This window comes from Parus major, chromosome 1A (assembly GCF_001522545.3).
Source record: "Parus major isolate Abel chromosome 1A, Parus_major1.1, whole genome shotgun sequence".
NCBI lineage: Eukaryota > Metazoa > Chordata > Aves > Passeriformes > Paridae > Parus > Parus major.
Window position 1 is genome coordinate 30,060,929 of NC_031773.1, and position 25,514 is coordinate 30,086,442.

The 25,514-nt window shown below is 36.3% G+C and overlaps 1 protein-coding gene across 2 annotated transcripts in view; it reads left to right on the forward strand.

The window, feature by feature from the left end:
- SLC16A7 (solute carrier family 16 member 7) overlaps positions 1 to 25,514 on the forward strand; it is a 79,241-nt gene that overhangs the window by 37,757 nt on the left and 15,970 nt on the right. Inside the window, exons 1-2 of one of the 2 annotated variants that reach the window (XM_015628415.2) lie at positions 1,962 to 2,098; positions 9,230 to 9,473. In XM_015628415.2, coding sequence (XP_015483901.1) covers positions 9,260 to 9,473 — 214 coding nt within the window. In that variant the 5' untranslated portion in view covers positions 1,962 to 2,098; positions 9,230 to 9,259. Of the gene's footprint in view, positions 1 to 1,961; positions 2,099 to 9,229; positions 9,474 to 25,514 lie in introns of those variants that run through there. The other variant, XM_015628414.3, reaches the window with a different exon arrangement.

The window sequence follows — 25,514 nt, forward strand, 5'->3', positions numbered from 1 at the left end:
TCTCTCTCTTTCTCTCTTCCTCTTTCTCTCTTCCCCTCTTCCTCTCTCTCTTTCCTTCCCCCTTTCTTTCTCACTTTTTTTTTTTTCTAACCTAATATGTTTTAGTAATTCTAGAATGACTTTTTTAGTAATTCCAGAATGACTGATTAATTTACTTTATGGCTACATTGTGTTTGGAATTAGCGGCTCACATTTTAACTCTCACTGGCAGAAAGAACTCACACATCAAGCCTTTAGAGCACAGATGAATCAATTGGATTTTGCAGTTTCAATTATCTATATGTTTTTAGTTTTATTTCATATAAATAGATGGCTTACATCCTCTACTCTCACACAGTTTAAAAAATCTATGATAACTGAACAGCTTACTTGTGACCTAAGTTCTGGGGAGGTTTTCATACTGGATATCCAGAATTGCAGAAATTTTGCTGTTTTTTTCAACATGCAGTGGTCCTCAGGTAATTTCTTTTGAACGGTATTTTCCTTGTAAATTTTGGTAGTTCTGCCCTTTTCCTTCTTGCCTTATTTACTTATTTCTCTATAAAGTATGTAAGATAAATGTAGTTTTGCTGAAAGGTGATTTAGAATTCATTAGCTTTCCCAGTTCACACTTCTAAAAGACTATGTCATCAGAAGCATTCCTAAGTTTGTTTTTCCATTTTATTAGCAATAGAGAAAAATTTCTTAAACTAGTAACAATTTCCACATTGGCAGGAATAAATGAAATGTGAACTCTGTATAAACTTCTGCAGTCTGGAGTTGTTTTCCAGCCTTGGCCTGCTATATATTCCCTGTCATATGCTCTTAGGAACAGAATCCAGATCAGTTTACTTCCTATTACATAATCTAAGTAGTCGTCACTGAGACTTAAGCATTAGTAACAATTTCCACCCATGGGAGTCATGTGTTGCACTAGAATAGAAGAAAAATATTTTTCCAGTATGTGAGAGATGATTCTTTTAGTCTGGGTTTTAAATGAGTGGTAGGACATAGACAAAAAATACACTGGGCCATAATACTGGGGCCAAGGGTTGGATTCTGACTGCAAGAGCACAGAGCAACTTTCATAAAGTTTACAGAAATTAATATCAGCAGAATTTCAATTGGAATCTATTGCATCTTACTAATGTCAAATATCCAGCTCATAGATTAATGTGAATATTATTTTCAGCAATAAATTAATTAAATAGTGCCATTTCCAAGTTACATGTTTATGTAAAAAGATACAAATTTAGATTTTGAAAATATTAACTAGTGATGCAGCCTAAGAATAGGCTAGGCTTTCCCATAATTGATACTTTTTCCTGCAGCTTAGTATTGAAAAATGGTATTAAAATTAGTATCTTTTATTATGGATAATAAAAACTCTGCTGCTTTAGAAAGATTATGTTATTTATTTTTCAAGCAATGTTCAACAGCTGTGCAGCTAACTCCAATTACACTGACTTAAAACCTTAGTTCTTCCATTTATAAAATACTACAATTGCATGAATCTATAACTTCCCACTTCCAAACATCAGAATTCTTCAAATACCTATCAAACATAAAGCTCCAAATTTACATGTCTTCTTTTATTCTGGGAAGTCTTATATTTAAAACATTTATTCAATGTGAACTTTAGAGGAGGTAAGTGTGCTGATGTAGTTGAAAGGCAAACGTTACCAAAAATTGTTCAATATTGGTCTAAAAGGAGTTAAATTTTCAAGAATCTGCAAGTTGTCAAGCTGATAACCACCATAATTAAATATGAGGGAGTACTGCTAGAATTTAAGAGATGCCATAAGTGGTTAGAAATTAATTAATAAATATATCAATACTCTTGCAGTGTAGGGAGATAAAACCTTGACTTATAAAGGGTTTAGCTGAGCTTATTAAAGCTAGTTCTTTAATGGCAGAAGAAAGTTTTGGTTTAGGTTTTTTTGAAAGGTTAATTACTTTGGTGGTTTATTTTTTTTCAGGTCTGCAGAATTTTACAACTTCAATCAACTTATTGTTAAATCTGATTAATTCTTCAGGCTGGATCACTGGCATTTTCAATTTAGCCATCAACAGTTCATTTCAGTGCACTTCAATTTGGGAAGAGTGACAACCTCTTTAGGTTAGATATTCTATTGACTGTCTTTTTGAAGTAATTAAAACAGAATTGCAATCACTTTGGCTGGAATTCATTTCACTTAGCTCTAGTCATTTAGTCACCTAGAGTAAGGCAGTCATATAGGTTTCCCGTAAAAACAGTGAAAAAAGGTAGTAACAGAAGACATGATGAATGGGAGTCCGCCTCATGACTGTGACTGTGAGCACAGATAATGGATTCCCAGGAGAATGTGGCACCACAACACATGAAGTTTAAAATAAAAAAAATCTGAAAAACCAAATCCAGCAACAAAAATCAAATTAATTATAAATACTGCATTAGTATTAGTTTTGACAGATTATGTTAGTCATCTCACTACTGACTTAGCAATGCTCCAAATCTGCTTTCAATGATGTAACATTTCCAATATATTTACAATATAATTTTCTCAGATGGAGGTTCCAATACTGTAAAAACCTCACTTTAGTTACTGACTTAGTAATAACATATTGACATAGTGCAAATGGAATTTTAATTACACTAACAGAGTAATTTATATGTTCTTGCTTTTTATAAGGCAGTATCTTTCAGGATTCACATCTGTGTCAGTAATCCTATTTTGAGTCTTCTACGAAGAAGAAAGGAACTATATGCTGTGCCTTTATTCTTGGTCAAAGTGAATTAGACCTTCAAATACACTCTGCACTGGTGTGGCCTCAATTTGAATATTGTGTGCAGTTTTGGTCACCACAATATAAAAAAGATATTAAGCTATTAGAAAGTGTCCAGAGGGTAACAAAGATGGTGAAGGGCCTTGGGGGGAAGCTGTGTGAGGAGTGGCTGAGCTCACTTGGTCTGTTCAGCCTGGGGAAAAGGAGACTGAGGAGAGACCTTTGTGCTCTACAAATTCCTCACGAGGAAGTGGAGGGACAGGCACTGATTTCTTGTCTGTGGTGACTGGTGGCAAAGAGAGGGGAAGGCCTGAAGTTTTGTCAGGGAATATTTAGGTTGAATGTTAGAAAAAAATTCTTCACTCAGAGGGTGTTTGGGCACTGTACTGGCTCCCCAGGGCAGTGGTCACAGTGCCAAGCCTGACAGAGCTCAAGAAGTGTTTGCACAATACTCACAGGTGTGTGGTGTCACTCTTGAGGTGTCCTGTGCAGGGGTAAGAGTTGGACTTGATGATCCTTGTGGGTCCTTTCCAACTCAGCATATTCTGTGATTCTGTGATCCATCAGGAGCTCAGATCTGCAATCATCCTTGTGTAGCTCAGCAAACAGATTTTGCTGCAGCATCCAATTATCTACCCAGTTGATGCTGTTCCTAAGAATCAGTCCATTGAAACACTAGACCCCAAGAAGAAAGTTATATGGGGATTGTTCATTTAGTTTTATCTTACAGCATGAGCCTTTCCCTCTTTTCTGCTTCCCTCCATGGAGCCTGCTTTTGCCAACCTCCTAGACATTTGGAACAATGATATGCATATGTCTGCCTTGGATGTGTGAGGGGCTCTTACTTTCCCACACTGCTTCAAACACTTGTTAATTACTGCTTCAGTGGGATGACAAGTACACCACAATATGGATTCTTAGTTACAAATAATTCCATATTTGCTTCATAGATAAAATATTTAGTGCCAGTTCCTTCGTCTGGTGTTCAAGAAAAAGCAAAGTTTTGTTTCTCAATAAGCTAGAGATTTAGACTTTGAATACCTGTAGATATATTTTTTAAGAATGAAGTGAAATAGTCTTGAAGTAACAATGGTGATTTGGGAATTCTTTTTTCTTAGAGTTTTAGCAAGAGTAGGAAACTCTTAACATTAGCCCTATAAATACCATTTAACATAATATATATTATATGTAAGTTCTTTTATTGTCACATAGAAGTCTGCAAAGCATTTACAAACATGACCCTTAGATTCAAGCCTGTAGAAGAAACTTTACAAACTCCAACATCTTTCTAAAATGCTGTCTAGCTTGGGCACATTTTTAGTAGTTTTGGTCTCACACAGGGTGTGTTTGTTCTGAAGATTAGACCCTAGTGGAAAAAAGGCAATGAAGTCCTACCCTGAGTGCATCTTTCATCTGCCTGGGCTTTATTTATCACATACCCTAGTCTCTGAATACAGACAGAAAGGAGACTGTTTCAGGACAATTATCTTGTCCTTTAAGGCTAGGTACCAGAGCTCCTTAGGAGCTACTTTGCCTCCAGATCTGAGTAGTTAGAGCTAAAAGCAGAGAACATACTGTCTTGCTACCTTACGGTCTTTGCACATCTTCCTTTTCTCCAGAAAAAAAACAAAAAAACAACAACAACAAAAACAAAACAATCACAAGTAGGAGGAGAGTCTTCTCACAAAACTAGTGAGAAAGATTTTTTTCAGAGGCTCAAAGTTGTTTCCAAGAGCTTGACGATAGCTTATAGAAGTCAGTGAGGCAATACCATTTGATGACATGGTATCTGCTATTCTACCATCCTGCTTAGAACTCATTAAAGAGGGGTTAATAAAAACTCAAAAACTTAGAGCATTTAATCAAGGACCTTTGATTAGAGTATAATTCTTATTTAACTTATTATGTTCTAATGCTACTACAAAGTCATTTATTTAAAATACAACAGTGTAATTAATATGTGCTGAGGGTAAGTTGGAGGAGCAGATATTCAAACCTATAATACAAACACTACCCCACCTGAGCTCCTAGATCTAATATTAAGAGGTACAAATAATCTGCATTTGCTACTTAATGAGATTCTAAAATACACACATATTTAAAAATCTCATAACTCACATCTTATTTGGACATTAGTCTATATGCCAGCTCTGACACTGATCTGGGACAAGACTTAGGTTACTCAGTCTGTTATCACATTTGATTCCCATGTCTAAAAGTGGATTATGCTTCTCAGTCACCTCACAAGGATGTTATAAAACTGATTTTTGCTCAAGTTTGCAAAGCTTTTTGCAGTTCTTGGCTTACTGTCTGGAACTGGAGTGCAGTACACAAACGCCAAGTATTTCTACTATCCTACAGCAGCCTGGGACAGATTATTCACATGCCAGTTTTTTTACTCTGGGACATGTGGCTGCTGAGTCAAGTGGTGATGGGGCACATTGAGGACAAGGCAGACAAAATGCAAGCAGAAAAAAACCAGTAACTCTTAACACTGCAGAAAAATAAAACTCCCAGTAAAATCTGTCTTAATAAACAAGAGAACAATATAAACCCTTCTCTTTGGCAGGCTGTTGTATTCATAGCTGATTCTGGCAGCTGGCAACTGCAGATTATTAATGAAGCATTGGTAGGAACATGAGCAGTTTGAACAGGTTGATTATAACTGACTGAAGTCTACAATGCACAATATCAAGATACATTGTTTGTAGTATTTGCTCTTAGTTCGACCTTATTGCTTGCTTGCCACTTTTTTCCTTTTTTCTTTCTCCCTTTATAATTTCCTTCCACATCTATCCTTTCTTCTCCCCTCCTTCTTTTTTTCTCTTTCTCTCTTTAGTTCTCATACACCTAAGTAAGTTCAAATGTGTTGAAAACTGCAATAAAAATGTTGCATATCAGATGTTATAAAAGTGCCCTCTTGTTTCTCTCCTATTATTTGTTAACAGACACATGCAGCTCCTATTACAGTTAGCTGTGTTCTTGTTCACTGCTTACATAAATGGGATTTATACAGGGGAACTAGAAAGAACTTAGGGAAAAATCCTTATGCACATCTGACAGGGTATGTAAAGGCTGAGGAATCTCTGTGTATTTGACAGTGAGGAGTGAGATTGATGGCTTCACTCAGGACCCACTCCAGTCACTATTCCCCTGCTGCTTTCCTGGGAGAGGGAAGGGGGTGTTCCTCGCCCACTGCTTGCCTATAAAGGCATAGGTATAAGCAATGCTCTCCTGCCAGCTTTAAGCACATGATGGAATTCATATGACTGACTAAAAACACTGGTGGTGATCTTTATTTACTCAAGCACTGTTTCTTTTTTTCTTATTTTGGTCTGGTACTGTGTCCTTCACTTGAACATCACCACACATGCTTGTTTTTATGATTTTTACCATATTTCTTTTTATTCTTCACAGCCCACAATAACCTATAAGGGTTCTGAAAAGGCATTTTGATTATCACTACTTTATTCCTTCATCTTTTGCTTCTTCCTTTATCAATGTTTGTGTCTACTAATGTAAAATTCTGGGGTTTTTTTGATTGCTGATTGATCTTGCACTTGTCATAATATTGCCTATATTACTCAAATCTTACTAGTTAGGCTCAGGTTAGAGCTGGGTATATTAATGGGTTAGACGTCTTTAGGAGGGATTCAGTTTCAGGGATTGTGGCAGGACATTAAGTGGAGATTTTACAAGAGAATACTGCTTTAGGTCCTGGGCATGTATGGAATGTTTGAGATGTTGGATTTAATGTTTGTGAGAAAATAAATATTTAGTTTCACCTTGGCACAAACATATATTTTTTATTTTTCTCCTCTTACCTTTTATTGACTGGAGCTAATATTGGCCATGATGATCACAAAGCAATATCAGGGAAGCTATTCTTAGCCATACTTCATGGGATAAACAGGAGGTGTGAGATACTATGATCCAGGCTCCTCTTCATGACAACATAATGCCCACTGTAGGTTGGCAGACAGGACCATGCAGTGGCCTTTGCACAAGTTTGCCTTTAGGTTAAGGCATAGGAACAGACACTGCCCCTTTGCTTGTCTCCTTAATTCTCCTGTAATTTACTGTGAAGCTTTCAAAGGGAGGAAAGCACAGAACTGTCAGAGCCTGTTCTTCTACCCTCAAGGGGTGGATATAGTGGGATCTCTCCAAACCATTCATTAGTGACATTCGGGAACCTTCAGCATTCTTTTGACTAATGTGGTGGCTGTGATTTTTCAAAGTGCTTTTGTATTATTTTTAGGAAAGGAGTGCTTCCTCAGTAAATTGATAAGCCCCTTCCATTTTTATGAAGAGCAATGTGTTGATGTTGTTTGCCATGACAAAAATTTATAATAGCGATAGAAGTGTTGTCATGTGAATATTAAATATGAAAACAAATATGTTGAAGCCTTTGAAGTGTAAGAAAACAATAGTTAACCTTTTTTTCATGGAACAACCGAAAGTTTTCTCAGATGAGCAGAACAACAGCTTTTCTGGGATAGATGGCAAACTCTCATTCTCTACTTCCACTTAACTCACAGAAATAGAATTCTGCTTTTTGTGGCAGTTTTGAGGTTTTGTGCTCTTGAACATGCAGTTGATCATTTTTATTTGTGCTCTAAGTTACAGTGGGCTTTCTGAGATACTCTTTCTTCTAATAGATCTATATTAGCAAAAACAAAATAGTATTTAACGGTGTCGACAAAGTTAAGTCTCAGCAACCAGAATTGTTTCTATTTGTCCAACTTGCTCTGGTGGCATGCCCATGATTTCCTCTCTGAGTTTTCTCAGTGAACTAACATTAAACTGAGACTGGGATAAGCGGAAACAAAGTACATACCAGAGGTTATTTCTGGACATGTGTATAAAAAGATGTATATGCTCTGTGTACAGAGCAAGAGATACCTATTGCTGCCAGCAGGAAATCTCAGTTATATGGTGCAGAAGCCAAACTACCTGGGCTTTTAAAATTTTGCCTAAAAGCCAGATGTTTTAGTCACTGATTTAGCTTCTCCCAGAGGTGTGCCAGCTATATGACATTGTAGCTGATGTCTACAGTCAGTTTCAGTGAACTGGAGAATCAAAAGTACACTGGGTTTCTATCACAGGGCTAACCTAGTAATAGGTAATCTTAAAAGCAACATTTTGCTTGTTTTGTGGTATATATTACATGCAGTGCTACATGGCATTTACCCTAAAAGTACTCCAGGCACTATCCCAAGAGATAAGTATACGCTGACACAGTTGGGTGTTTTTAGTTTTTGTTAAGGTAATCATCTCACTCCCACTGCTAATGCAGTTTACTGTGAGATATTGGAATATGCTGTAAGTGGCACAGAAGAAATCATGTAGAGACTTGCTGGTAATAACAGGTTGCATAACAGCAGCCTACTCATTGTTAGTATCTGCAGTTTTCAACACTAGTATGGCAGGAGACCAATCAAGAGTAATAAGTTGCCTAAATGCCCAAAAAAGAAACAGGGAGGAAAGAAGAATTTGCAGTTCATACTGTCTGTGTAGCCTGCTTTACATAGAAAAAACCACAGTGGACTCCAGTTGAGTGTTTAATAACAATGGTGTTTGTTAGCGCAAAAAATCTCAGAAATAAAAAATGGACTTTCACTGCTACGTATTTTCTAAAAAGGTAATAGAGAATGTAAAAAACATAAGGTTTTAGATATGAGGATGATATTAGCAATATGAAATTTATTTCAGTCTTTAGAAGTTTTATGTGGATTTGAGCTGCCCAAAGGTGTTGGCTACACCTCTTAGAACTTCTGTAAGGTATCATGGTGGTGGCAGGTCTTATGGTTAATTCTAAAGTAGAAGAGCTGTGGAAATCTTCCTGATGTCTTCTGATATGTGGAAACAGCAAAATTAGTACCATAAAGCTCTACCTTGTTCCTGCAAGTAATATCAACATCAAAATATCAAAATCTTTAAAGTAAAATGTGGAATTTTAATATTGTGTGCTTATTTTATGGATACACAGGGAATTTTAAATCTCTGCTTATATCTCTGCTTTTCAGATGGTCGCAATTTGTTCCTCTTGTTTATTGGTTTTGCTGCAATACCAATAAATCTCACTAAAACTTACATATAGCATTTACTTATAATTTAGGCGTAGCTTTTTTCCGTTGTTGTTTCTTCTTACTGTAGATGGTAGAGCTACATAAATTAACCCACACAAACTAGTCAATATTTTGCAATAAGTGTCTAATTGCAAATACAACTTCAGTGACTGAGATCAGTGATTTTTAACAGTTGCCACATTTTGACTAGGCTATTGGAAATATTCTTGCCACAAGGTTTTTTGCAGAACAGCTTTGCTTCTAAAAACAGACAGTCTTGTTCCCATGAAAGCTGGAAATTGATCTTTCGTCTGAGGATTTTTTATGATTCCTGAACATGACTATTGAATAATGTAGTTTGATATGGAAAAAAGGAAAAATAAAAATGACATCTTGTTTCTTTCCTTGTTTTTCAGTCTAGTTGGAGAAGAGACAGAGACCAAAAAATGCCACCTACCACAGGAGCTCCAGATTACCCACCTCCTGATGGAGGCTGGGGATGGGTTGTGGTCTTTGGGGCTTTCATCTCCATTGGATTTTCCTATGCCTTCCCCAAAGCCATCACAGTGTTCTTCAAAGAAATACAAGAGATCTTCCACACATCATATAGTGAGATAGCTTGGATATCATCGATAATGTTGGCTGTCATGTATGCTGGAGGTAAGACATTTGTGAAATTAGTAAATAGCATTGCTTGGTTGTTTTATTCACATGGTCCTAAAGCATTTTTTTTCCCCTTAGGGCCTTTTCTTTGTTCCTCCACCTAAGTTTTAGGTGATTTAGATTAAAAAATATTTTGCAATCTTTCCCTAAATTCACAGTTTGAGAGTATAATTTCCCAGCAAATCAATGCCTAAATAATTTCTTCTGGGTCTAGGGGGTCATTTTCCACTGCCTTGGTGAGATCTCTCAGTAAATCCAATGATGAAGCTTAATCACAGAAATTATGGCAATGAGGGTTCATTCTTGAGACACAGGTATTTGTCTGTAGACAGGGGTTTTATATCTGGTCCTTATTTATCCTAAAATCCTATTTTCATTCATGTTTCAAACATGCCATTTGTATGACAGCTAAGATGCAGGCAATCTTATTCTTGGGACTGAACAGTGAACATAAATTGTCTGATACCTTTTTTCTTGTAAGCAAGCAAGTAAAGAACAAGACAGATGTAAAAGGATTTTAAAGTACAAAGCTATGTTTAAGAACTAAGTGTCAAATCTGCTTTGACAGGCTTTGTGTCCATCAACCCCAAAGACTAACTTGTTGAATTCTGTGTGGTTTCTTCATTTTTTTTCAGAACTTTTTTTTCTTTTAAGTATTGGTGAGAGCAAGCTGCTGCTTAGACAAAACACTTAGACCATTCAAAGGTGTGAATTACGTTAATTCAGGCATCAGAATTGGTATTTCCCTTTCTTTTAATGTTAAGAGGGAACCATCTGGAGTATCTGACTATTTGCAGTGATGGAGCAATTAAATGCATACATTTACAAACTTGTGTTTATGTATATGTACATGTGTGTGAATGTCCAGACAGAGACTGAAAACATTGTGCTGATAGCATACTGATACTGAAGAGTATAGCTCTGGTATTTTCCAGAAGTGGTATCTGTGTACTAGTAAAGTACAGTATCAAGTCCAACAAATGAATGAAGTCTCATTTTCAGCATGGTAGTTTTTTTATCTCTATGTCTAAGCTCTGACACATGAATGGCCCTTACCTTATTTAGCAGTCAGGGAAGTAGGGAGCATGCCTACAAAGAGGATCAGGCTGTCTGGACTGCTCTCTCCAACTACCTCTTTTTCCCCTCTGACTGCAATAATGAAGCTGGAGCCATCATAGCATTAGTTGATGGGATGGAAAAATGTATCTTTTTTTCAAATTCTGTCATTCACAGACACTTTATGAAGACATCTTGACAGACGGTATCAATGTCAACAAAAGCATGCTATTCAGATATTTCGATAATATTTTTATTCATCTACTAATAGAAAATCGTAAGTTACTCACATGCTGGTGGAGAAACATTAAGGATTTTATAGGATGAGAGACAATAGTCAAGTTGATTCACCAATATTCACCAGGTGAAGAAATAAATTGAAGCAATCAAGAGTGGAGTAAAAGAGAGTTTGTCTCATCACATTCAAGTCCCCCCTAATGCAGGACTTTCTTAAGGGTGCATCAGCACTTGCACTGTGGAGTGTATTGATGTAATTGTGGAGGCCTCTGAATGAGTGCTGAACCCGTCTGGGGCATAGGAAGAACACAGGTGTTGAAAAGCTGGATTTTTTTTCTGCTTTCTCTATGCTGTGACTTGCTGACCCTGAGCTCCTTTAGCTCTGTAAATCAGGTCTGCTCTATAGTGCAGGTGTTGCTATGTTGTGTCCTCTGCACAGCATTTATTTTATGCCATTTCTGTCAGGTCAAAGTTCACCCAGGTTTTATTAACAGTGCACATCTCAGGACATTAACTGATAATAGACCTTACTGTCTGTAAGGTTCAATGTGCAAAACTTTCCTATTAAATACAAAAGATTCACTATTTCTTCCTTTTTCTCTAATACTTCTTTGACTGTTCAGATTACCATTTACTAACTCCACTTGTATATTGACATTAAAAATTACAGAATTGTTTGCTATTCATTCTGCTAACACCTACCCCATTTACTACGAAGATTATCAGCACAGGAACAGTAAGCAGAGTTGTTTGGATATCTTGTTACACACTAGTGGTTTTAAAATGCTGAGAATGACGACCCTGCCTGATATAAACACTCTTTGAAGCCAAAGCTTCTCTAGGACCACTTCCTAAAAACTAGGCCATTTAGACAATCACTGGCAGAATATGAAATAGCAATCCGGAAAAACGTTTCTGAAGGAAATCACTTCATTGTTTTTACTGTCTGAAGGTGGTTTGATTCTTTCTTCACATTTGACGTGCTGTAATGTGAAATACACGTTCAGGCCACAAGGTACATTGTTTACTATGAAGTGTGGTACATACACCTGCTATGAGCACTGTTCACCATGCTACTAATGAAGGTAACCTGAAAACATCTAAGATCTGTCATCCTCATTACAGCTTAACATTCAACCTATTAATCATCACAGTGGGGTCAGTGAATAAGTTAGAGTCTGTGCAGACACTTTTTGCTTTGGAGGCTGCACCCTCTTGCAGTAATTAGCTGGCATCTGTGTTTCAGCAACAAGGTATTAACTTACCTTTCAGTGCCTCAGAAAAAAGCTCCAGTAAGGAGCTAAAAGAATGTTAATTATATTTATCACTTACTTCATACTTAGAATAAATGGCATTAAATTATAGCAGACCATCTGGCAATCCATATGGTCTCCTGCAGTCCTGGTTAATTCCAGCAAATAGGTCAAGCACAGCATTCACCCTGTTAGGAAAGCACCAGGCAGAGGTGACAAATCTGATAAATCAAATCGATATGAAACTCCTTTTCTCTCTCAATTTGTCACAACATGCAGTTCCATACTGTTTTCTGTTGTGTTTTAGAGGGTCGGTTTGTTTGTTTTCTTAGGCTCTCTTTTCCTTCTTCCTCCACCCCCAACCTTTTGATGTTTGTTAGACTTTACTAAAAAGGCATCCCAAAAAGCAAGATCCAGTGATGTGATTAAGGTTACAAGTATTGCACAGCCTCTGCTGTTCAGACCATGCTTGATAAAAGCATCCTCTGGAGAAGAGCAGTTGTTCAGTCTCCATGGTAACTCCTTCTTCTGCCTCTTTTGAGCAGAGACTGTCAATTGCATTAAATTAAGGGTGATGCGTTTGTGATGGATTCCTTCACCCATGGGACTGAGTTTGGGACCACCAGACTTTTGTCACTGGAGGACAGAAGCTGGGATAAAATGGAATTAGTTGAGTTATCCTGACAGCACAATCTGTGTTCTTGTATGTGTATGAACAGATACGTGTATAAAATGCATATATGTATTCTTATGTATATAAAATCTATGTGTCCATATACTTACAGAGTCATATTTCTGCTCCAACACACAGAGAAATTAAGGAATTAAAGAAAAAGGTCAAATGCATTTGACCTCAGGTTCTCTTAGTTCATTCTTCTCTTTTCCAGACCTTTACCTCTCACTTTGTGCAGTGTTATCAGCTAAAGGTGATTAAAGAGCTTCTTATCAGAGCTCGATCTGTTTCCTGTAAAAATGTTTTCAATGCTTTCAGTGTGGGTTTGATAGGAGCCATAGTGGCAGCTATGAAAGCCATGTGACAAGTCTGGTGATTTCAGACAGAGCTGACCTTGAGTTTTAGATTTCCTCAGGGAAAAAGCAGTTTGTTCGTTCACTGGTCCTTAACTTATTTTCTGTCATTTTTCCAAGAACAGTTTCCAAGAACAGTCTGTGTTTTTTGTTTCTTTTGTTTGTTTGTTTTTTTCTCAAAAAGAATTTTTTGGGTATAACATTAAGTTATGAAAATTAGCTTGAGAGCTGATAAATCCTTCAAGCCGTACCCAGCTGTGAAATGTGGGACAGTCTTGCTGGTCTGAAGTTCAGAAAACATAAAAGGTTCATTTAAATTCTGGATATTATTTCTGAGTAAATAGTTTAAAATGCATCTTTAGGCTGCTTTTGAAGAAAGATGCTATAAAAATGTATGGAGAGGCCGCTATAATTTTTCAAAACACGCTCATACTTAAAAAATGTAGCATTTAGTATCTTCCTTTCTCATCAGTATTGCTTAAGTTATTCAAGTCTGAAGTTAAGCGCTTCCAAACAGTAACAAACCCTTGAAGGATTTTTCATGTGACAGCACAAAAGTAACCTATAGACAAGTCCTCATTTTGACTTCGTCTAATATTAATTTGGAAAACAACATATCATATGGTATGTTCAAAATATTTGTGATTTTATCTCAGTGGGTGTTTTGGTGATATTGCTGTGAAGATGAAATGGCGTGCACAGTGGAGATGACAGTTGTGAAATCCATGTAACACAAACAACAGATGGTTATGGATTTTTACTTTTGGGTAGGACCTGGGCTCCTACACTTTTCTTCCTCCCTGATAACATTTTCTAATTTTGGTTTTACAAATACTGGCACAAGGAATTCAGTGGCCATCCATATGGAGATTGAGAAGCTTTCTTGAATTGACCTATCTCCTTTGTTGTCGGGGCAAATGTTTTTCCCCATCAGAATATGCAAAGTGTTGAATTTTAATAACCTCATTTAGAGTGCCCTTGAAAGCAGAACTTGCTAACTTTCTGAGTGCCTCATGGGCATGAGGGAATACTTCACATTTAGTCTAAGATGTATGTAAAACATCTATGTCAAGTTAATTTGAGACTCACAGATAAAGGAAAAGGAGTCATAATGAGGTTTCACAAGAATAGAGCATTTTGACTCTTACTAGCAAATGGAGATAAGAGTAACAAAATACTATAAATATACATTAGTTCAGTTCTTAAAAAACAAGACCTGAATGCTAAAGCCTGTGAAGGATAATACAGCCAGGTCTTATATTTCTTGGAAGGTTTTGAATTTTAGTAAAACTTGATGTTGTAGGGTAGTGTTCTACAGTAGCAATAGGATGTTTTAAACAGAGACGTTTTAAACAGAAAGGTCTTCCTAGATGTTTAGAAAACACTCTACAGTGGTCAAGGGAAGAAAGGTGAAAAAAAAATAAATCCTATCTGTTGTAGATGGTTGTACACATTTTCTTTTCAAACAGGTTTGTCACCCTACATACAGGAACAAGCTGTTTTTTTACTCTGCAACTTGTTACATTTTGCTAAACAGAAAAGATCTAATTGCTAAATATTCAGTGCCTTTTGGGATCAAATTTTGTCAAGTTTTCATGAATATAAGGTTTTACTGGGATCTGAATGTACTCAGGAAGCCAGTCTCAAAGCTCCCACTGAGTGAAATAAGGAAATTTTTGTCTTTTATTGTATCCTTATGTTAATTTTGAGTAATTGTCAGAAATTGATACAGAGCTCCCATTGTGTTTCTATGAGCCTCTACCTATGAGCCATAGGGCATTGGTCATGGTTTGATACATACAATCACCTGGGGTTTGCTTTAGAGGCAAACATGGCAATGCTGGGTTAATGATTGAACTTGGTGATCTCAGAGGTCTTTTCCAGCCTTAATAATTCCATGTTTCTATAGAAATATTTGTGGCAACTTAAATTTAATTAACATGAGTCTTTTACTAAAGCAGGTCCCATTTACATACAAGTAGGCAATATAGACTACATAATGAATATTAATTAATAACTCTTTCCCTTTGTAAGACTGCTTGATCTTAATTTGGTTTTATAGACAGGGATTTCAAGAAGTAAATCAATGTCAATCAATATTGACAGCTTTTTTATCTGCAGAAATGATGCTTTTTTGATTTCCACTTAGTTTCAATTAATAGGTCAAAGTCTAACAATAATAAATAACATGCATCATTTTCTAAGGGGCTAAAAGTTTGGGTTTGTTTAAGAAAGGTATCAAGGGACAAACTGAGGCCTTTGATATGTTCATAGAGCTTGTAAAACTTTGAGGAAGGAATGCTTATTTTGTGAGCACTGCAAATGTTGGATTAGTTCCCATATCGTTTTTCACTGGACCATACAATGGTTGTGTTCGTGATGTGTGTTGGGTAATTCAAAGGTAATGAAACAATGGTCTAGCGCAACTGGGAATCATGAGACATTTATGCAGATACCAGAGAAGAACTGTGGGGAAGGAAAAGTCTGTGTATACCATTGTAGTCACCCAGCACTTCAAATGAAATAATAAACCCAGCACTTTACAAAGAACTTATTATAGAATTTTACTGGTCCATTGTTTTGGAATGTCTAAGAACTATTCCCTTGTTTATTTTGGAGGGTATATTCAAGGAAAACAGAGTTGTACTGATATGTTTAGAAGATATTCTAAGCCAGTATCAAATGGCAACAGCTGAGACGTACTGTGATTCATAAAGATATGTAGTTCTGCAGTCATTTAGAGAGATGTATGTGCCAGGGACTTAGTGACAGGTTTGTGGTGATGCCAGAGGAAAAACAGAAATAAAAAAATGTGATGGTTTAGAATGTATTTTATGATTATATTGGACACTCTTTAAAATGATTTACTGGTTTTGAAGATATTTGCAGAGACCACATGGCACATGTGTTTAAATGTATAAACCACATGAAGAGTTTTTCAGGAGTCAGAACCTTTTCATCTAATAGTGATATTCTATTGGGATTCTGTATGTCAAAGGATACAAACAAATGCAGCTTTAGTAGGTATTACATGTTTTGTTGGTGCATACAAGCCAAAGAAAATCTTGGCTTTCTTTTCCACAGATTTTGGCAGGTATATTTTCATTGTCAAAAACCAGTTAAGTATTTGCATTGCAGCTACCCAATTTTTGTTTGGGGGAATATCTACTATGATGTGACATCCAAATGAAAGAATGTGATTAAAACAGGAGCTCTGTTGTGAAATAAGATGTTGATTTCCTCATATAGTTCAAACATATTTTTTAGTTTCTCACTGATGATGGGCATGTGCACCCTGCTTGGTTTTCTATGTGTAATGCTTTGAAACGCTTGCCATTAAGAGCTTTAACATTTAGAAAACTTTGAAGAAAGTAATGGTATCCTTACAGCTGGAGATAATATGAACAGGATTCACATGTTTAGTCTTCCTCAGCATAGGCACCTACATCTGACCAGTAGTCTGGACATCTTCTGTTGTCAGTCAATAAAGATGGGAATTTCAAATTCATTCCTTCTGAAGCTGAATGTCTGAAACACATCAAATATAAAGACTTCTTTGGCTTTTGATTGCTAAAATAATCTAGAGGTGAAGTTCAAATTTTGTACAAATCTGAGTTGATGCCACTGTACGTGATTGTTGCACTACACTAATACATTATATTTTGCTACCTAGAGACCTTGAAATCTAAGAATGTTCTTATTAGAGATACACACTCACTGTTAGGGATTTTGAGCTTGTTGTGTTTAAGGTTTGATTTTCTTTTTTAATCTTCTTTTATGTTTAATGGGTTATAATTCTCCCAAGTTCCAGTGACATTGACTCAGTTGCATTAGTTTTAATGTTATTTAAAATACCTGGTAATTTTAACAGTGCCTTTGAGCTTGTAAATTTTCTCTTACCTTGCAGTGACTTTCCTCATACTCGTAATTCCCTTTCTTCCGTACCCAGATAAGAAAAAACCACAACAGGCTTGTCTAATAATTGGCCAAGTTTACATTCTTTTGTAGCTGATTATAAGCTGACAGGAATCTGTGGATCTGTTATATTTTCTTATGTTCTGTGAATGATTTAAAGTTAAATACAGTTCAGTCTCTTTGTAACAAGATCACCAAACACTTCTCTTATCAGTATCAGCTGGCACCAGCAAGCTGGTGGTATTCACCCTATTAAAGTAATTATTGGATATAACTTCTGGTTTATTTGTTAGCAAGCTTATCTCTATTTCATAAATGGAAAACAAAAACCTAAGGGTACAGTACAATTTGACCTTAAGTATGAATCTCCTAACTTCAATTTTAATTTATTGGATTACATAGAGTTCCAGTGCTGCAAAGTTCTCTGAGAAGTCAAGAATCAGGCACCGTGACTGTAAGGATATTCATTGAAGCAACAGATTCTGTAACAAAACACTTCCAGGCAGTGACCTGAAATTGTATGATTCTTACATGGGAAGAGAATGTAGTCAACATTGGAGATAATTCTAAGATGCCCATGCCCCCTTACATGAACAATCACACTCGGACAACTACACATCGCAGAATGAGATTTCACAGAATTTCACAGAAATAATGTGGCAGTTCATCTCAGAGAGAGATTCAGTGTCTGTTAGGTGACTGCATATGCAGTAATAAGCAACACATTTGGCTTGTATTAAAATAAGAAACTGTACATTTGCAAGTTTCCTAAGACTGGTAATGAAATGCAATATGATACCTAATAACCTTGAAAAAAATGTTTGTAATTATTTTGAACTAAGAGGAAGAATTAGTTCATGGTAATGCCACCCAGGTATATTTTTAATTTGTTTATTTATATGGCAGAACACGTTAGATATATTTCAGAGTGAGTTTTTTGAAGACTTTTAATTTAACTGAAAATTCTGAGGCTTACAAATTTTATTTCAGCTTGGGAATAAAATTGATATTAAAGCATAAATTTAGTTCATTGTTTTAATTTTCTGTATTGTTCCTTAAAAATCAACTAGCATGCCACATAATATGTGTGGGAGAGATTCTCTTGTCTTTTGTCACAGCACCATAGTTTATACCTGTGGAAAGAGTGTGCAAGGTTATTACATTTGCCATTGTGATTTAGAAGCTCTTCATATTTACTTACTCAAATGTAAACAGTAAGCTGAGTGCAAAGCACTTGACCCTATGCTCAGAGAACCAGAGCTGAAGTGGCAAGTGGGGTTAAGACAAGAAGAAATTTGTATTATGGAATTTCTTCCAGTTTATTTCACCTGATGTTATAAAAAAATTACCTGACAAGGTGTTCAGATACAAACATTGCCTAGATCAGTCAAAGTTCTGACCAATTGCTTTCCAGTAAGATGTATTGAAACTTACCAAAGAAACATAGTTTCTCCTGTAGGAAGAAAATATTACTTTTCCCAGTAAACCTCAGTAATTATCACAGGCACACATGGTAAATCTTTGCAGAAGTAGGTATATTTCATTGGATTATTTTAATATGTTCTTGCTGAAGAATGTCAACATAATTCTTTAGCTGAAAGGTGACTCCAGAAATGCATGATGCTCAGGCAGTATCTGTAATACAAATCATGAAAAGCCTGTATTTTAATGAGCACTAATTTATTTTGAATTTATGATGAATCACAGTCATTAGGAGGAAGCTGCTTCACATTACTAGATGGAGAATAAGGTTTCTGCCAGTGGCAGGTTGCTTTATTTCTTCACAGCAGGTAAAAAACCCCTCCTTGTTCAAAAGCCACACAAATACTACCTTCAAGTGCAACAAGTTGGGACTAGGTCACCAAGCCTCTTCATGTTGCATTTTGGAACAGAGCTCAAATACTCCTTGTTCAGGTAAGCAGACCTGATCTAGACTCTCCCACCCTCACGCCTTTAGAAAATCTTGTCTATGGAGGTGCATCCTCTGCTACTACAAGGGAAAGGACTGTGTAGAGAATGTTATGAATGCTGTTTCCTCTCCAGTCCAGCCAAAATGCAAATGCCATAATGGCCTTTGTCCAATTCCCTCATAATATATTTCTTGTTCACTGTCCAAATCGCAGGCTTTTTCTACTAATTTTTCATTACTTTTTCATGAATAAGCCTGGTGATACTAATGTGTTAAGTGCGTTTTGAAATAAACTTAAAATATTATTGACAATGACCTAAATATGATGACTTCTCTGGACACTTCCAAGTTATAAATACATACATACAGATTTATACTTCTCATCACATTTATTCTAAGTATGTAGATGAGATTTAATGATCCACTCATGACCCATAATTTACTGAAAGTGGTCCACAGAAACATCATAGGTAATAGATTCAGTATTTTCAATTTGAAGTTTAATTATACAGTGCAAAACTGAGAGCAGAAAGGAATATGATAAAGGAGCAACTGAGAAGAAGCATCTTATGCTTTCTCTGAAATTACATATTATTGCCTGTAACAGTGTATAAGGAATCATTTCCAAATTGAGTTAGTTATAATATTCTGGAAGAAAACAAATAAACTGTAGGATGAGGTGCAGGATGGAAATGGGATATTGTATGAACTTTAATATGATGGGCAATTTGTAGAAGACAGAGAAATCTAAATGACAATATTAATCTTAAACAAAGTTGGCTGAATTTTTCAGTGTGAATGCATTATCTAAAAAATGTACTGGTTTGATTAGGAGGCAATATACTCTACATTCTTAAGAACTACTCAATAGCTTGGGCTATTGTATTTGTTATGACTTTTTGCTCTCCAAAATTCTGCTAGGCAGAATTTACATAGTAGTATCCCAGGAAAAGTAGATAGGGATTTTGAAGTAGAGGTATAAAAATAATGAATGATTATAGGGAATAATCAATAGAAGGTGGTGAGTAATGAACATTTACAAATACTGTGTTCACAAGTGCATACATACAGATTTTAGGAAAGGCAGCCATTCCTCAAAGAGGAAGGAAGAAAGAAAAAAAGGAAAACCATTGTAACTATCTAATAACATAGTTTAGGAAAAATATCTGTGAGGAATTAAAATATTTGCATGAACTCCTCAGATTGGTTTTAGTTATTTGGTGGTTCTTTTTTATTGGTTGTTTGGAGTTTTTTTGATGGTTGTGGTTTTTTTTTGTTTGTTTGTTTGTTTTTGTTGGGTTTTTTTGAACACTGTTTTAGTTCCCAACAGCTATCTCTTAGATTAGCTACATATCTCTTATTTTCAAGTCACTATAATTTTTACAGTAGTATAGTGTAGCTTCTGTCTTTTTTTTTTTTTTTTTAGTTTTATGATCTGCAGAAAATCACCTCCCCCTTTGTAACAGCAGAATATACAGAACTTGTTTGGCAATCTGGTTCACAGTCAGCAAGCTGTAAAGACAAGTCTGATAGCTAAAAATTGTAACCTGCTTTGGAAAGGTGCAAAGTACTATCTCTAAATCTTCAATTAGAAATTTTTGAGTTCTTTGAAAGTGAAAGCGTGAGTTCAGAAGGTTTCAGTTGAAAAATACTTATAAATGGAATAAGTGCCTTCTATTATCCCTAGAAAAAACCAACCTGGTTTTATAGTTGAATCCATCAGTCAGATGAGGGAAAGCATTGGGTTTTTTTATTTTGTGTTTGTGTGAGTATGTAGTCTCCGTGTCTGGGCATAGCAGTTTTTAAATAAGATTATTTTTGAGACAAAAAAATTATTAGATAGTTTCTTTATCTATCTACTATTAGATAGACTGGTTATCTCTAAATAAACATCTAGTTTCTGATTAATACTAATTTCTCTTTGTTCCCTCTAAGTAGACTTATTAGGATTTCTTTTAAATATTCAGAAAATTAATTAATTAATATCAGGGATACTTTCAGTTCATGTGCTCAAAAACAGATATTACCAAATTGAACTTAGCCTTTCATTTCAGCCATCTATGGAGACAGAAGGATAATACTCCAAAGATGGTATCTCAAAAAAAAAACAAACCACTACACATTTTCATGAGAATATCTGAGTTATGCCTCATGAAATACCTTAGAGTTATGCCTCATGAAATTCCAAATGAATCCCTGAAAGAAATGGAAATTTAATTTATTATTACCTTGTATAGTGTATAATGCTGTAGATAATTACATTTATTAATATTTATATATTAGTATTATTATCTTTACTGTATTTCCAGGGAGGGATAGTGAATAAGTCGTTGTTTGTTTTTTCATTTGAAGGACAAGAAGCTTTTAATGGCACCGGTTCATTGTGCATTTACCAGTAATATTATTTAAGTTAAATCCCCAACACATTTTTTGAGTCAGAAACGTTGTTTTAAATTTAGATCCTTGCAAGCTTATGACATTCTGAGAACTTAATTGCTTAATTGTTTAATACATAGCTTTAAATTCCTTGTCTTTATTCTGCAGAAAACTTTCATTAATTTTTCCCAATACCTCATTATTTGCCACTGAATTTTCTAGCGTTCATGTCAATACACTACATTCTCAACTTACAAGCTGGTTACTTTGGTTTTCTGTGAAGACATGATCATTTTTCTGGGAAGACTTTTTGAAATGCACATATGCAATTATGCTACTCCCCTTTACAGAGTCATGCAGACCATTTCTGGAAAAATATGTGCTTGGTGTTACAGGATCTGTGTTTAAATACAGCTCTCTTATAGGTGCTTGTGTTCCATCTTGTTCCCTTCTTTCTTCTCTATTGTTTCCTACCTTTTTCTAAGTTGAAAGAGTAGTTTTTGAAAATATCTGTGCATGGGCTTCACTCAGTGATACTGAGTGTACCAGGAAACCAAATATAAAGAATATTTTAAAAAATGCCGAAATATTTTTCTGCACCTTATTTCTTTTCATAATAAAGATGCCAATGTGAAATTTGGGCAGTTAATTTTGGGCCAGAGCTTTTTTAGTCAGTGACCATATATGTTTCTGAAATCTGCTGAGTGTTCAGTAGCTCACAGAATTACACTCATTTTCTATTAGAAATGACAAAGTTTCGTATTGCTCACTTCCAAAAAAAGTCATAATTTTTCTTAAAGTCTTCTGCATTGTGATCAAATGTTTTAGCCTTTCATGAAAAAAATTCTGCAGCAGAGCATGTAAAACATAATTAATATAAAGCATTGATACGTATCCATGTAAATAATAATCAGCATGGCTACTCCTTGATTAAAAACTGGGCATTTTTCCAACTTTTTAAAATTCATAGATATAGAACAATTTGCTAACTTGAAGACATTTTCTAAATTACATGGTCCATAACTCCATACACATGTGTGCCCTAACAAACAAGAAAAAAAACCTGCAAGCCAAACAAGAGCTTTAATCAAAATATGTAAAGCCCTTGATTCATGTCTCTGATGTATCGCTAGAAAAACACAAAATACCAAAGCAGATCAAGGATCTGTGATTCCTCCATAAAAGCAATACATCTAGAGCACGTACCAGCAAAAGGCAGCTTATCTTTGCAGTCAGGCATACCTGTTTGTGACTTGAGCATTTCACTTCAAAACTTGCAGGTGTAACCTTTTTGGGAGGAGAAACTGTGAGGAAGCAGCCAGAGGTGAACACTCTTCCATCAGTCAGGCCCACACAATTACTGTTTATTACTGAGGAATAAATATTATTTATTCCTCATAAATCTTCTAAGGAATAGATGAAGGTCAAATTAACATTCATTAGAGATCAAGAGATAAAAACTTGGTAGAGTACAAGGCTCCTTCAGGACACAAGTGAGAATGTGAGCATTCAGAGTAATGACACTGAGAAAATGTAGTTAAGAGCAGGGGAAGTGGAGAGCAAAGTGTGATGGATGGTTGAGCAACTGACTGCATCCTCCCTGGCAGGTTGAGCTTCTAGCTGCTGAGCTCTCCTAACTCACAGTCTAGCATTCCTAACTTGATGTTACACCTTTCTGCTTGGTGGTATTTACTGCAAGAGTATTTTTTCTCATTGCTTTCTGTCAAGGTTACTGTGTTATCTAGGTTTATGGAATCAGTGCAGCCAGTTGTAAACGTTATATGAAATGGGGAAAAAAATATGCTGCCAAATGCACTGAGGAACTACAGACAAAACTTTCCAATGATTCTTGAACTAATTTACTTCATTGGTGTTATACAAACACATAGGATATGTCAGAAATGCAGGTTACCATTCCCAGAAACACGATAAAGAATACAAATAGAAAAAATAATACAAAAACAGTTGCATGACTTTTTAACATTTCTAATTCTTTTTTCTGTGTAAAGCCTGTCCAAGAGTACTAAAAGAATTTAGCCAAAGGTTTTTGAATGAGAGATAAGACTGTCAGAGAATGCATAGTATTTTGACTTAGTCCTGCTTGAGAAACAGCATATTTTGAAAATATTTTCCAAGTTAATGAACAGGTTTTAAGCATTTTGAGTTGCTTTTCCTCTGACTACCAGAGATAGGAATCCATTAGCAGTACTAAGTACTTGCTTAAAGCCTTTGTGATTGAATGAGTTTTTGTTAGTGGACTTCATATTTTATTAAAGAAAAAAAAGAGAGATGTTGAACTGCTCTTAGCAAATAGTTTATACTAATATTAATTCTTGGAGCTTCTTGGACTTTTCCAACCTTGTAGGAAACAGAAAGAAAATATAAATCTTCACTGGAAAAACAGCTGCATTGACTCTGCCGACAGATGGCTGAAAATGTGCTTAAACCACTTGACAGGATGCAATAGTGCAATTTGAAATACTATTATATTTATTTTCAACTTCTTTCAGCAATTTAAAATTTCATTTAAATAAATGTCATATTGTTCAGACCGAGTCATTTCATGTTGCTTTGGGTCGATGACACTCTGAGCACTGTAATGACATTGTCGATACATGCTAAAAAAATTATCTTTTTATCAGGAAAGGTTATCTCTAGTTCCATAATAAAATTAATGGAGGTAGGAAAATAAAAAAGCATAAATGCACTGGCAGTATGCAAAACAAATTACAGCATGATGTCTAATTATAACTCTGTGCTATAGCAGTAAGAAGTCAAACTCGGACTAATGGAACAGCTCTTCCTAGAAGCTTTGCTAAGACACGTGGAGAACAGGGAGGTGATTCAGGACAGCCAGCACAGCTGCACAAAAGACAAGTCCTGCCTGACCAACCCATTGGCCTTCTGTGATGGGGTGAAGGTTTACAGATATCATCTCTCTGGACTTTTGTAAATTCTTTGGCCTGATCGCTCACATCTTTGTCTCTAAATTATAAAGAGATGGACTTGATGAGTAGACTCTTAGCTGGATAAGGAATTGGTTGGACAGCCACATCCAGAGGGTAATGGTCAATGGCTCAGAGTCCTGATGGACATCTGTGACACGTCGTCCCTTGGGGGTCTGCACTAGGACCATATTTATTATTATAATTGTAATATTTAATATTTTCATTAATGACAGGGATGAAGGGATTGAGTGCACCCTCAGCAAGTTTGCAGATGACACTGAGCTGAGTGGTGCAGTTGACACACCTGAAGGATGGGATGCCATCCAGAGGGACCTGGACAGGCTAGAGCAGTGGGCCCATGGGAATTTCATGAGGTTTAACAAGGCCAAGTGCAAGGTGCTGCACCTGGATGGGGCAAACCCTGGTACCAGCACAGGTTGGGGATGAACAGATCAGAGCAGCCCTGCTGAGAAGGACTTGGGGGAGCTGGTACAGGAGAAGCTGGACATGACCCAGCCATGGGCACTCCCAGCACAGAGAGCCAAACGTGTCCTGGGCTGCGTCCAAAGCAGTGTGGGCAGCAGGGGAGGAAGGGGATTCTGCCCCTCTGCTCTGTGCTGCCTCTATATTCTGCAAACTGCAGTGCTGCATCCCTCTGTGAGACCTTCCACAGGAAGGACCTTGTTGGATCAAGTCCAGATGAAGCCACCAAGATTATTAGATGCAATGATTAGAGTGATGGAGCATCTCTCTTGTGAGGAAAGATTGAGCAAATTGGGATTGTTCATCCTGGAAAAGAGAGGGCTGATGGGTAACCTAATTGTGGCCTACCTGAAGAGAGCCTGCAAGAAGGATGGAGAGGAACTTTTTGCAAATGACCTTAAAGGGTTTGAGAAAGATGACTTTTAAAGTCCCTTCCAAGCCAGGCCATTTTATGGCTGATGCTATGGTTTAGTTCCAGCCCCCCTGCCATGGACAGGACACCTGCCAGCAGACCAGATTGTTTAGAGCCGCATCCAACCTGGCCTAGAACACTCACAGGGATGGGGCAGCCACAACTTCTCTGGGCAACCCCTTCCAGCACCTCACCAGCCTCACAATGAAGATTTTCTTCATGACATCTAATATAAACATACTCTCATCCACAATTTCTCTGTGCACAAATGCATGTAAATGCTCTTTTGAGTCTTTGAAACAGTACATAGGTGTCACAGTATTATAGACTGTATGAAACATCATAAACAACTCCAGAATGCATGATCCCATCTCTGCTCACACAGCTGAAATTACTTTTGCTGCTTTTCCCTTGGCATAATGA